Source organism: Mycteria americana, chromosome 25 (genome assembly GCF_035582795.1).
Source record: "Mycteria americana isolate JAX WOST 10 ecotype Jacksonville Zoo and Gardens chromosome 25, USCA_MyAme_1.0, whole genome shotgun sequence".
Taxonomy (NCBI): domain Eukaryota; kingdom Metazoa; phylum Chordata; class Aves; order Ciconiiformes; family Ciconiidae; genus Mycteria; species Mycteria americana.
The window spans coordinates 750,114-762,783 of NC_134389.1; the positions used below are offsets into that span (position 1 = coordinate 750,114).

Genomic DNA, 12,670 nt, shown 5'->3' on the forward strand with positions numbered 1-12,670 from the left:
CCTGGGGACATGGACACACCCCTGGGGACATGGTTGCCCCCCCAGGGACATGGTCACAGCCTTGGGGACACGGTTAACCCCCTCCGGGGACGCAGTCATTCTACTTGGGGACACAGTCATCCCCTTGGGAACATGGACACCCCCCTGGGGATGCTGTCACCTCACTGGGGACATGGACACCCCCCTGGGGATGCTGTCACCCCGCTGGGGACATGGTCACCCCCTGGGGACGCTGTCACACCTCAGGGACACGACCGGCACTCTGGGGACACAGGCATGCCGCCGGGGGTACAGGCACTCACTTGGGGACACGGTCCCCCCCCTCAGGGGACTTAGGTGCCACACCACGTGGTGCCACCAGGTGTCACCCTGTGCCCGCACCCTTGGGACCACCACCCCCCCCCCCCCCCCGGACCCTCCAGCACCTCAGGCGTCTCCCCAGGGCCACGCAGACCCCCGGGATGTCCCCAGGGTCCCCTGTCCCCGTCCCGTCCCCCCCGGGGAGGCTGGGGACACTTGGGGACAGGAACCGAAGTGGCACCTGGGGGGGGAGCCCAGTGCTCCCAATAGCTCCCAGTGCTCCCAGTAGCTCCCAGTCCCCAGCGGGCCCCAAACGGACACACGCTGGTGCAGGAGAGGTGACGGGTCCCCACTCGGGAGGGGGACAGAGGTGACAGCCAGGCCCCTCGCACACGCGTGTGTCAAGGGTCTCCGCACGTGTGCGTGGTCTCGCGTGTGTGTCCACCCGCGCGCGCGTCTGTCTGTCTGTCTGTCTGCGTGGGCGTTTGCACGTGGGCGTGTGCACACGCGCGGGCACCGACACGGGGGGTCCGCGGCGTGGGTGCTTGCACGCGCGTGTGCACAGCCACGCCCCGGCGGGGGGGGTACCCCCCCGCCGGGGCGTGGCTGTGCACACGCGCGTGCAAGCACCCACGCGCGTCCACCCCGCCGAGCGCAGGGCTGTGCGCGCTCCCACGCGTGTGTGCACACGCGTGTGCAACCCCCCCCCCCCCAACCCCTCAGCAGCTAATGAGGATCATCTCATTAACGGGGATTAACGACTATCTATAGGGTGGCCCCGGCGGGGGGGGGGGTGGGGGGTGTGTCACGGGTGGGGGTGTCCCACGGGGGTCCCCGGTCCCGCCCACGGCCCCGCTCCGGCCGCCGGCCGGTCCCGGCCCGTTCCGGGGCGGAGCCGCTCGGGGCCGTTCGGGGCCGTTCGGGACCGTTCGGGGAGCGGAGCCGGTACCGAGCGCGGAGGGGTCGCGGCGGGGGGGGGGGTGTGTGTGTGAGTGGGGGGTGTTGGGGCGGGGTGGGTTTGGGGTGTCGTGAGGGTGTTTTGGGGTGTTGGGGGGGGTACTTGGGGTGCCGGGAGGGTGGCGGGGGGTGTCGGTGGGGTGCTGCGGCGGGGTGCCGGTGCGGTGCTGTGGCGGGGTGCTGCTGGGGTGCCGGTGGGGTGTTTTGGGGTGCTGGAGGGGACAGGTGGGTGCGGTGGAGCCGGGCGCTGGGCGGGTGTTGCGCGGGGCCGGGGGTGCGGGGAGGGTGTCGTGCCCGGGGGGGGGGGGGGCGGGAGTGGGTGCGGGTGGGTGTCAGTGGGTGCGGGTGGGTGTCCCGCTGCGCACGCTTGTGCTGTGCGTGGTGTCCCGGCGCTGCTGGCTGCAGTTCCCGGGGCACTGGGAGCACTGGGGACACTGGGATGGGCGTACTGGGGACGTTGGGATGGGCACCTTGGAGCAGGGGCACTGGGGACACTGAAATGGGGGCACTGGGACCACTGGGAGGGGGGCACTGGGGACACTGGGATGGGGGTACAGGGGACACTGGGGGGGGGCACTGGGGACACTGGGATGGGGGTACGGGGGACACTGGGGGGGGCACTGGGGACACTGGGAGGGGGGTACAGGGGACACTGGGGGGGGCACTGGGGACACTGGGATGGGGGTACGGGGGACACTGGGGGGGGGTACAGGGGACACTGGAGGGGGCACTGGGGACACTGGGATGGGGGTACAGGGGACACTGGGGGGGGCACTGGGGACACTGGGATGGGGCTACGGGGGACACTGGGGGGGGCACTGGGGACACTGGGAGGGGGGTACAGGGGACACTGGGGGGGGCACTGGGGACACTGGGAGGGGGGTACGGGGGACACTGGGATGGGGTACAGGGGACACTGGGGGGGGCACTGGGGATACTGGGAGGGGGGTACAGGGACGCTGGGATGGCAGCACTGGGACCACCGGGAGGAGGGTACTGGGAGCACTGGGAGGAGGCACTGGGAGCACCGTCCCTGCGCTCGGGGCGCACGTCCCCGCTGTCCCCACGCCCCCCCCTCCCCAGGGCTGCCCTGTGCCCCCCCCCCCGTGCCTCAGTTTCCCCCCGCTGAGCTCAGCCCCGCGCAGCCCGGGGGGGTCACCCTCAGCCCCACGTCCCCTCCGGGCGCCTGCGGCGATGCTGGGGGGCCCGCTGCCCTTCCTCCTCCTCCTCCTCCTCCTCCTCGTCCCCGGGGGGGCTGCGCAGGCCTTCCCGCGGGACCTGGTGGCACGCAGCACCGTGGGGCTGGCAGGTGAGCGGGGGGGTGCCGGGGGGGGCGAGCGGGGCCTGGGGGGGCCGGCGGGGTGTCACCGCGTCCCCCCCGTCCCCGCAGCCACCGCCGCCTACCCCCGCTTCGGCGGCCTTCGGGGGGACAACGTCACGGCCCAGCTCGGCCTCGACTTCCAGCACATGCTGCGCCTCAACGGCACCCTCTTCCTCGCCGCCCGGTGAGCGAGGCCGCGCGCTCGGGCGCGCTCGTGCAAGCTCGTGGGCGCTCGTGCACGCTTGTGCACGCTTATCTGTGCTTCTGCAAGCTTGTCTGTGGTTGTGCAAGCTCGCGCACGCTTGTGCGTGCTTATCTGTGCTTCTGCAAGCTTGTGCAAGCTTGTCTGTGGTTGTGCAAGCTCGTGCACGCTTGTGCATGCTTGCACATACTTGTCCCTGCTTGTGCGCACTTGTGCAAGCTCTTGTGTGCTTGTGCATGCTTGTCTGTGCTTGTGCAAGCTCTTGTGTGCTTGTGCATGCTTGTGCATGCTTATCTGTGCTTGTGCAAGCTTGTACATGCTTCTGCATGCTTCTACGTACTTGTCTGCTTGTGCGAGCTTGTGCATGCTTGTACATGCTTATCTGTGCTTGTGCAAGCTCACCCCCATTTGCGTGCTTGTACATGCTTGTGCAAGGTTGTGCGCACTTGTACGTGCTTGTCTGTCCTTGTGCGTGCTTGTGCAAGCTTATGCACAGTTGTACCTGCTTGCCAATGCTTGTCCATGCTTCTGCAAGCTTGTGTGCACTTGTGCATGCTTGTACGTGCTTGTCTGTGTGCAAGCTTGTGCACGCTTGTTCACACTCGCATGTGCTTCCAGAGGTTGGTTTGCTTCTGCAAGCTTGTGCACGCTTGTGCAAACTTGTGTGTGTTTGTCTATGCTTGCGCACGCTTGGGCATGCTTGGGCACACTTGCGTGTGCTTGCGCCCACTTCTGCACGCTCGAGCCCGACTGCCCCTGCCTGCGCACGCTTCTGCCCGCCAGCGCGTGCTCCTGCACGCTTGTGCATGCTTGTGCCCCCGTGTTCCCTCCCTGTGGCCCTGAATATGTCCCTGCGGTCCCTTGCGCTTGTGTGTGGCGTGTGTCCCCGTGTCCCCTCGCACGTCCCCGTGCCCCTCGCACGTCCCCATGTCCCCTGCACGTCCCCGTGTCCCCTGCACGTCCCTGTGTCCCCTCGCACATCCCCGCGTCCCCTCGCACGTCCCTGTGCCCCCTTGCACGTCCCCGTGCACCTCGCACATCCCCGTGCCCCTCGCACGTCCCCGCGTCCCCTCGCACGTCCCCGTGCTCCTCGCACATCCCCGTGCCCCTCGCACGCCCCCGCGTCCCCTCGCACGCTCACGCCCTCCCCCCCCAGGGACCACATCTACGCCTTCGACCTGGGGCAGGACAAGGGGACGCTGTACCCCGAGCGGGTAAGGGGACCGGGGCCACCGTCCCTGGGGACACGGGGGGGCCGGGGTGGGTGTCCCCGTGCCCACCCCCCCTCACCCCGCAGCACCTCACCTGGGAGACGCGGGACAGGGAGAACTGCGCCATGCGGGGCCGGCTGCAGGTACGGGGGTGCGGGGGCAGGGGGTAGGGGGTGCAGGGGGGCACGGGGTGCGGGGGCACGGGGTGTGGGGTATATGGAGGGGGGGGTGGGGGTACGGGGTGTGGGGGCACGGGGTGTGGGGTATATGGAGGGGGGGGTGGGGGTACGGGGTGCGGGGGCACGGGGTAGGGAGGTGCAGGGAGGTACGGGGTGTGGGGGCACGGGGTGTGGGGTATATGGAGGGGGGGGTGGGGGTATGGGGTGCGGGGGCAGGGGGTAGGGGGTGCAGGGGGGTACGGGGTGCGGGGGTACGGGGTGTGGGGTATATGGAGGGGGGGGGTACGGGGTGTGGGGGCACGGGGTGTGGGGTACGTGCTGTGGGGATATGGGGGCACAGGGTGTGGGGGTACGGGGTGTGGGGGCATGGGGGTACATGGTATGGGGGTGCAGGGATACAGGGTACGGGGTACAGGGTGTGGGGGTACAGGGTATGGGGTATGGGGGTGCGGGGTGTGGGGGGCACGGGAGATAGAAGGGACGGCTGCAAACAGGGGGCGCGGGGCAGAGGGAGGTGGTGACACCGGGGCCCCCCGTGTCCCCTCCGCGTCCCCCCCGCGTCCCCACCTGCCCCCACGCAGGACGAGTGCCACAACTACATCAGGGTGCTGGTGCCCCGCGACGCCGGCTCCCTCCTGGCCTGCGGCACCAACGCCTTCAGCCCCCTCTGCCGCACCTACCAGGTGGGGGAGCCGGGGGGGGTCACGAGTGGGGGACTCAGAGCCTGCTGGGAGCGGGGGGGGGGTGATGGGGGGGGGGGGGGCTCAGCCCCCACTGGGGAGCGTGGGTGCGATGAACGGGGGGGGTCTCAGCCCCTGCCGGGGAGCGCAGCGGGGCGGTGCCCAGAGGTGTGACGAGCACGGGGGTCCTCGGCGGCTCCGTGCCGGGGCTGGGGGTGTCAGCGGGGGGGTGCGATGAGCGCGGGGGGGTCTCAGCGCCTCGGCCCCCCCCAGGTGAGCAGCCTGGCGCAGGAGGGCGAGGAGGTGAGCGGCCAGGCCCGGTGCCCCTTCGACGCCAAGCAGAGCATCGTCGCCCTCTTCGTCGGTGGGTGCTGGATGGGGGGGGGACGCACACACGGGGTCCCCAGGGTGGGGACAGGGCTGACGCTGGTGTCCCCTCGCCCCAGACGGCAGCCTGTACTCGGCCACCGTGGCCGACTTCCAGGCGAGCGACGCGGTGATCTACCGCAGCCTCAGCCCCGGCCGCCCCCCGCTGCGGACCCTCAAGTACAGCTCCCGCTGGCTGCAGGGTACCCGCTGCATGGGGGGCCGGGGGCGTAGGGGGATGGGGTAGGGGGTACGGGTATAACGGGGGGCGATGGGGACGGGCCGAGGGGTACGGGCGTACTGGGGGGCTGGAGGTGGGTAGAGGGGTGTATGGGGCAGGGGCGTAGGGGTGTATATGGGGCTGGGGTAGAGGGGTCGGGTATACGGGGGCTGGGGGGAGGGGTAGGGGGGCTGTGGGGACACGGGGGCCGGCGTCTGGGGGTACCGGCCTGCGGGGCCATGGGGGGGTGGAGGGGGCGGGGGAGGGGGTGAGCGCAGGGGTGGGGGACGGGGACAGGAGGCGGCGGGGGCTGACGGCCCCCCCGGCCCCCCCAGAGCCCCACTTCGTCCAGGCGCTGCCCTACGGCCCCTACGTCTACTTCTTCTTCAGGGAGGTCGCCGTGGAGCTCAGCGCCCTGGGCAAGGTGGGCACGGGGACGCGGGGACGCGGGGACACAGGGGTGGGGGGGGCATCCAGGTGCCCATCCCCCTGGCATCAAGGCAGGGGAGACCCCAGTGCCGCTCACCGGGGTGTCTGGCCGGGCCTGGTGCTGCCTGCGGGTGCTCCTGGGTGCCAGCCCACGGTGACTGATGCCCGTGGGGTGCCCCTGGGTGCCAGCCCCATGTGCAGGTGCCCATGGGTGCCCATGGGTGCCAGCCCGAGGTGCCAATGGCCCTGGCTGCCCAGGTGACAGTGCTGACGCCCGTGGGTGCCTGGGTGCTGACGCCCATGGGTGCCCGTGTGCCGACGCCCGCGGGTCCCTGGGTGCTGACGCCCGCGGGTGCTGGCGCAGGTGGCGGTGGCGCGGGTGGCGCGGGTGTGCCGCAACGACCAGGGGGGCTCGCCGCGGGTGCTGGAGCGGCGCTGGACGTCCTTCCTGAAGGTGCGGCTGCAGTGCGCCGTCCCTGGGGACGCCATCTTCTACTTTGACGTCCTGGAGGCGGTGACACCCCCCCGGGCCCTGCACGGGCGCCCCGCCGTCCTCGCCCTCTTCGGCACCCAGCCCAACAGGCACGGCGGTGGGGACGCGGGGACACGGTGACGGGGGTACACATGGGGGACGTGAACGTGGGGACGTGGGGGGCCAAGGGGACGTGGGGCTGCAGGCACACAGGGCAGGGGAGCGTGGCATGGGGGGACGTGGGCAGGGACGTGGGGACAGGAGAGATGGGGACATGGGGATGCACTCACACAGGGACACGGATACATGGGAGGGACAGACATGGGGACATGGGGACGGACTCGCAGGGGGACATGGGGACACAGTGGGACAGGACACGGGGACGCAGGCACAGGGGAACAGGGCGTGGGGACACAGCAGGGACCGACAGGGACACGGAGGGGCCCTGGCCAAACCGAGGCCGAGCTGGCAGCCCTGGGTGGGGACGGGGTGTCCCCAGCGCCGGTGCCACCCGTCACTGCCACCGCAGCATCCCCGGCTCGGCTGTCTGCGCCTTCTACCTGGCGGACATGGAGCGGGCGTTCGAGGGACCCTTCGCCGAGCCCCGTGGCACTGCCGGCACCTGGACCCCGGTGCCCGAGGACAGGGTGCCCCGACCCAGGTACCCCCCCCTCCCCGCAGCCGGACGCCTGGGTCCCCCCGGGGTGCGGCAGCCGCCCGGACGCCTGGGTCCCCCCGGGGTGCGGCAGCCGCCCGGACGCCTGGGTCCCCACGCTGGCTGTGCCGCAGGCCGGGCTGCTGCGCCGGGATGGGACCGGCCGCTGGCATCGTCACCTCCAGGGACTTCCCCGATGAGACGCTGGCCTTCGCCAAGGAGCACCCGCTGCTGCACGGTGCCGTGGCACCCGCCGGCGGGCGGCCCCTCTTCACCCGCACCGGCACCAGGTGCGCCCCGGCGGGGACAGGGTGGCCTCGGGGACAGGGTGGCCTCGGGGACAGAGGGGGGCCTGTGTGAGGAGGGTGTGGGTGTGCAGGGGGGTGAGGGTGCAGCCGGTCCTGCGGGTGCTGCGGGGTGGGGAGGGTCCTCGTGCAAGGCTCCTGTGCGAGAGTGAGCGAGGCCCTGGTGCGAGGGGCGTGCAAGGCCACGCGAGGGTGTGCGAAGCCCCGGTGCAAGGGCGTGCGAAGCCCTGGTGCAAAGACGTGCGAAGCCCTGGTGCAAGGCCATGTGAGGGCGTGTAAGACGCGGGTGCAAGGGCCCCGGTGCGAGGGTGTGCAACAGCGCGCGAGGCCCCATTGCAAGCGTGCGCAAGGGTCCCGCGCAAGGGTGAGCAAAGCCCCGGTGCGAGCCAGCGCGAAGCCCTGGTGCAAGACGCCAGCGCGAGGGCGTGCGAGCGGCTGCGAAGCCGCCTGCGAGGCCCCGTGCGAGGCGGGTGCGAGGGTGCGCTGGGCGCAGGCTGACGCAGCTGGCGGTGGACACGGGCGCGGGGCCGCGGGGGAACCAGACCGTGCTCTTCCTGGGCGCCGAGGACGGGCGGGTGCTGAAGGTCCTGGCAGCCGCACGGCACCCCGGGGCCGGCCGTGGGCACCCCAGTGGCACCCGGGCACCTGGTGACAGCCGGGAGCCTGGTGACAGCGGGGATGCCGGCTCTGAGACGCTGCTGCTGGAGGAGATCAGCCTCTACGACCCCGGGCGGTGAGCGCCAGGCGCTGGGTGCCTGGGGCTCTGGGTGCTGGGGGGTGCTGGGGGGCTCGTGGGCACTGTGGGTGCTGGTGGTACTAGGAGGCTTGTAGGGCCCATGGGTGCTGGTGGGTGCTGGGGGGGCTTGTGGGCACTATGGGGCTGGGGGTGCTGGTGGTGCTGGGGGGGGCTCGTGGGGGCCATGGGTGCCGATGGGTGCTAGGAGACAGCACTAATGGGCACAGTGGTGGTGTGGGTGCTGTAGGGGTGCTGGGGAGTGATGTGGGTGCCGCGGGGCATTGGTGGGTGCTGGCGGGGCCATATGGGTGCCACAGGGAGCTGATGGGTGCCATGGGGTCATGCAGGTACCGTAGGGTGCTGATGGGTGCTCTGGGGTCACGCAGGTGCTGCAGGGCCACGCGGGTGCCATGGGGTGCTGGTGGGTGCCATGGAGCTGCAGGGTGCCGACGGGTGCTGCCGGGTGCCGTGAGGCTGTGGTTGCTGGGGCGGGTGCAGTCACGATGGCTGCTATGGGGGGTGCAGGTGCCGGGGGCCACGGGGCGCCAGCCGGGTGCTGGGGCTGGAGCTTCACCTGCCGGGCCGGGAGCTCTACGTCGCCTTCGCCGGGTGCCTGGTGCGTCTGCCCCTGAGCCGCTGCGCCCGGCACGGCGCCTGCCGCAGGTGAGGAGCGTGCAAGGGCCCGGGAGTGTGCACGGGCATGGGAGTGTGCACAGGCATCAGGGCGTGCAAGGGCATGGGAGTGTGCACGGGCATCAGGGCGTGCAAGGGCCCGGGAGTGTGCAAGGGCCTGGGAGTGTGCAAGGGCATCAGGGCGTGCAAGGGCATGGGAGTGTGCATGGGCATCAGGGCGTGCAAGGGCCCCGGGAGTGTGCAAGGGCCTGGGAGTGTGCAAGGGCATCAGGGCGTGCAAGGGCCCCGGGAGCGTGCACGGGCATGGGAGTGTGCAAGGGCATCAGGGCGTGCAAGGGCCCCGGGAGTGTGCAAGGGCCTGGGAGTGTGCAAGGGCATCAGGGCGTGCAAGGGCATGGGAGTGCGTACGGGCATGGGAGCGTGCAAAGGCATGAGAGCATGCACGGGCCTGGGAGTGTGCACGGGCATGAGGGCGTGCAAGGGCCCAGGGGCACACGCAGGCATGGGGCGCGCACGGGGGCACGAGGGTGTGCAAGGGCACGGAGACGTGTAAGAGCACAGGGGCGTGCGAGGGCCGGGGGCGTGCGAGGGCCCAGGGACGTGCGAGGGTGGCTCCGGCACCCGGCCGCCTGGGTCCCCCCGCGCAGGAGCTGCCTGGCCGCCCGTGACCCCTACTGCGTCTGGCTGCCCCCCGGGGGCTGCGTCCCCTTCTCCGAGGACCTCCCGTAAGTGTCCCCCGCGGTGGCCTTCCCTGGGGACTCCCCCCGCCCCGATCTCCTGGGTCCCTTCCTCGTGGGGTGGGGACACTGGGGACGGTGGGTGATGTCCCCCCCGTGTGCCCAGGAGCGGCTTCGAGCAGGACGTGGAGGGATCCCCCGGGATCGCTGGGACCTGCCAAGGTGAAGGGGGGGGACATGGGGGACACTGGGGGGCACTGGGGACATGGGAATATTCGGGGACATAGAGGGTCACCATGGGAACTTCTGGTGATATGAGGTCACGGGGGGATGCAGGTGGCTGGCACGAGGGCAACAGTGGGGGCCATGGGACGTATGGGTGACACCGGAGGATGTGGAGGACGTTGGGGGGACACAGGTGGCCCCAGGGGACGCAGGTGGCCCGGCCTGACCCCACTCTGCTCTCGCAGATGCACCAGCTGCGGGGGACGGTGACGGGGACAGGGACTTGGCCCACGGTCAGTGACACCCCGTCTGTCCCCCCTGTGCACCCGTTGGGAGGGACCCTGGGGACCAGAGAGGGACATGGGAGGGGCCCAGGGACTAGGAGGGACCTCTGGGGTGGGAGAGGGATCCCAGGGGTGGGGGGACCCCAGGGACCAGGAGGGACCCCAAGGACTGGGGAGGGTCCCTGGAGATGGGGGGGGACCCCGGGGACCAGGAAGGGACCCTGGGGACAGGAGAGGGACCCGGGGGTGGGAGAGGGACCCCAGGCACTAGGAGGGACCCTGGGGACCAGGAAGGAAACCCCGGGGTGGGAGAGGGACCCCGGGGAGCAGGAGGGACCCTGGGGACGGGAGAGGGACCCCAGGGTGGGAGAGGGACCCCAGGGAGCAGGAGGGATCCCGGGGACAGGAGAGGGACCCCGGGGTGGGAGAGGGACCCCAGGGAGCAGGAGGGACCCCGGGGACAGGAGAGGGACCCCAGGGAGCAGGAGGGATCCCGGGGACAGGAGAGGGACCCCGGGGTGGGAGAGGGACCCCGGGGAGCAGGAGGGACCCCGGGGACGGGAGAGGGACCCCGGGGTGGGAGAGGGACCCCGGGGAGCAGGAGGGACCCCGGGGACGGGAGAGGGACCCCGGGGAGCAGGAGGGACCCCGGGGGGGCCGGGCTGACGGGTGCTCCCGCTCCCGCAGGGGTGCGTCAGGCCGGGCCGGGGGCCACGGCGACGGTGCCGGTGCCGGTGCTGGTGGGCTGCGTGCTGGGCGCCTTCGCGCTGGGCGCCCTGGCCGCCGGGCTGCTGGCCGCCTGCTGCCGCCGCCCCGCCGCCCCCAAGGGGCCCCCAGAGCCCCCCGCCGCCCCGCGGCCCCCGGCCCAGCCGCCCGCCCCCCGCCTCTACCCCCCGCTGCCGCCCCAGGGAGGGGCCGGGGGGCTGCGGGGCCCCCCCGAGCTGCCCACCCCCGAGGCCACCCCGCAGCCGCCCGCCAAGACGCCCCGGGAGCGGGCGGCGGAGCCCCGGCGCGGCCAGGCCGCCCGTCTCGGCACCCCGGGGTGCCCGGAGCCCCCCGGCCCGGGACCCCCGCCCAAGGCCCCCCTGGAGGAGCTGCTGCAGCGGCTGCACGGGACGGGGGGCTCGGGGTGGCCGGCGACCCCCCCCGGGCGCCGGCTCCTTCGCCAACCGGGTGCGGCCGGGCACCCCGGGCTCCGGGCTCCCCCCGGCCCCCCGCGACGGGGCTCCCCGGCGGCTGGACGTGCCCCCCGACAGCCCCCCGCCGCCCCGGCGGCCGCTGGCGCAGAGACACTCGCTGGGGGGGCCACCGGCGAGACCCCCCGGCGCGGCCCGGGGGCTCACCCGCATGCACTCGCTGGGCGCCCCGGGGGGGCCGCCCTGGGGCCCCCGGCCCCCCGCCCTGGAGCGCTCCCTCTCCACGAAGCCCCCCGTGCTGCCCAAGCCCCTGCTGGTGCCGGCGACCCCCGGGCGGCCCTGAGCCCCCGCCGGGGACACGGGGACCTCCCGGGCCCCGGCCCCCCCCTGCTGCGGCGGGCGGGGGGCCCCGAGCCCTCCCTGTCCTCCCGCCCCGGGCGGCAGGGTCCCCGCTTCCCCAGCTCCGTGCCCTGAGCCACGAGGGTCCCCGGGGCCCCAGGCAGGCCCCCCCCCGGGGTGACGAGGGTCCCCGTGTCCCCCAGCCACCCCGTCTCCCTGCCCAGGGTGACAGGACCCCCGCAGCCATGAGCCAGCCCCATCTCTTGGCCCGGGGTGACGAGGGCCCCCGTGTCCCCCAGGCACCCCACGGCCCTGCCCAGGGTGACAGGACCCCCGCAACCCTGAGCCAGCCCCATCTCCCAGGCGGGGGTGACGAGGGTCCCCGTGTCCCCCAGGCACCCCCTCTCCCTGCCCAGGGTGACAGGATCCCCACAGCCGTGAGCCACCCCCATCTCTCGGCCTGGGGTGACGAGGGGCCCTGTGTCCCCAGCTCCCAGGGCTTTTTTTTTTTTTTTTTTTTTTGATCCTTTCTAATTTATTCGCTGCTTTGGGGTGCGTTGGAGCCCCCCGTGATGGCCGCAGGCACCCGGGATGCCAGGAAGGGCAGGGGCCACGGTGGCTCTCCGCACCAGAGCCCAGTTCGTCCTACCGTGTAGGACCAGGGCTCGACCCCGCGCCGGCCGCGACAATTAAAGACGTGGTCACTCCCGCACCGGTGCCCGCCTGGCTCTGTCCGGGGTGAGGGGGGACAAGAGTGGGACGGGACAAGGTGTCACCAGACCCCTGAGCACAGCTTGGGGACAGGGTGGTGGCCCTGGGGTGTCCCCGCAGAGACGGCGGCACCTGAGACACCAGGGGACAGGAAGGGGTTGGCAACGCGCCGGCTCAGGGGGACAGGGCTGAGGCCAGGCGTAAAGGAAAGCTGCTGAGGGAGGGCGTGGTATTTTATTAAGAAACACAGTGCAAAAAAAAGTGTATAAATGGTGAAACGTCCGCCCTGCCAAACGGCTACCCGCGGCAGAAAAGGGGGCCCAAGCACCCCGTTCCTCGTCACAGCGCTGACGGGGTCCGCAAGGGACCTGCCGCCGAGAAGCAGCAAGTTATTCTGCAATAAATACCCCAGTGCCGCGCCTGGCACGGGGGAAAACAATCTGATAAAGGCGAGATTAAAGAAATAATCAGATTTGGCACCAAGAAGGGTCCTGCGAGCGATGGGTCAGGGTGGAAGGGGGGGATGGACGGGGACCGCCCCGGCCGAGGTCTCCGGGGGACCCACGCCCCGCTCAGCTTAACTCCCAGGGTTTGTTATTCCCCTTCGTGGTCGGCTGGCGAGGATTTAGTCG

At 71.9% G+C, this 12,670-nt stretch overlaps 1 protein-coding gene across 1 annotated transcript; it reads left to right on the forward strand.

Moving 5' to 3' along the window:
- Positions 1–132: 132 nt before the first annotated feature.
- SEMA6C (semaphorin 6C) lies at positions 133–11,464 on the forward strand. Its single transcript, XM_075524673.1, is given in 20 exon segments — positions 133–288; positions 2,373–2,410; positions 2,412–2,566; positions 2,648–2,762; positions 3,937–3,994; positions 4,078–4,134; positions 4,752–4,853; positions 5,124–5,214; positions 5,297–5,419; positions 5,772–5,860; positions 6,230–6,447; positions 6,867–6,998; positions 7,127–7,282; positions 7,791–8,030; positions 8,559–8,696; positions 9,314–9,391; positions 9,510–9,565; positions 9,814–9,861; positions 10,540–11,003; positions 11,005–11,464. Coding segments are annotated over 20 exon segments (2,841 nt in total). The 3' UTR covers positions 11,332–11,464.
- Positions 11,465–12,670: the final 1,206 nt, after the last annotated feature.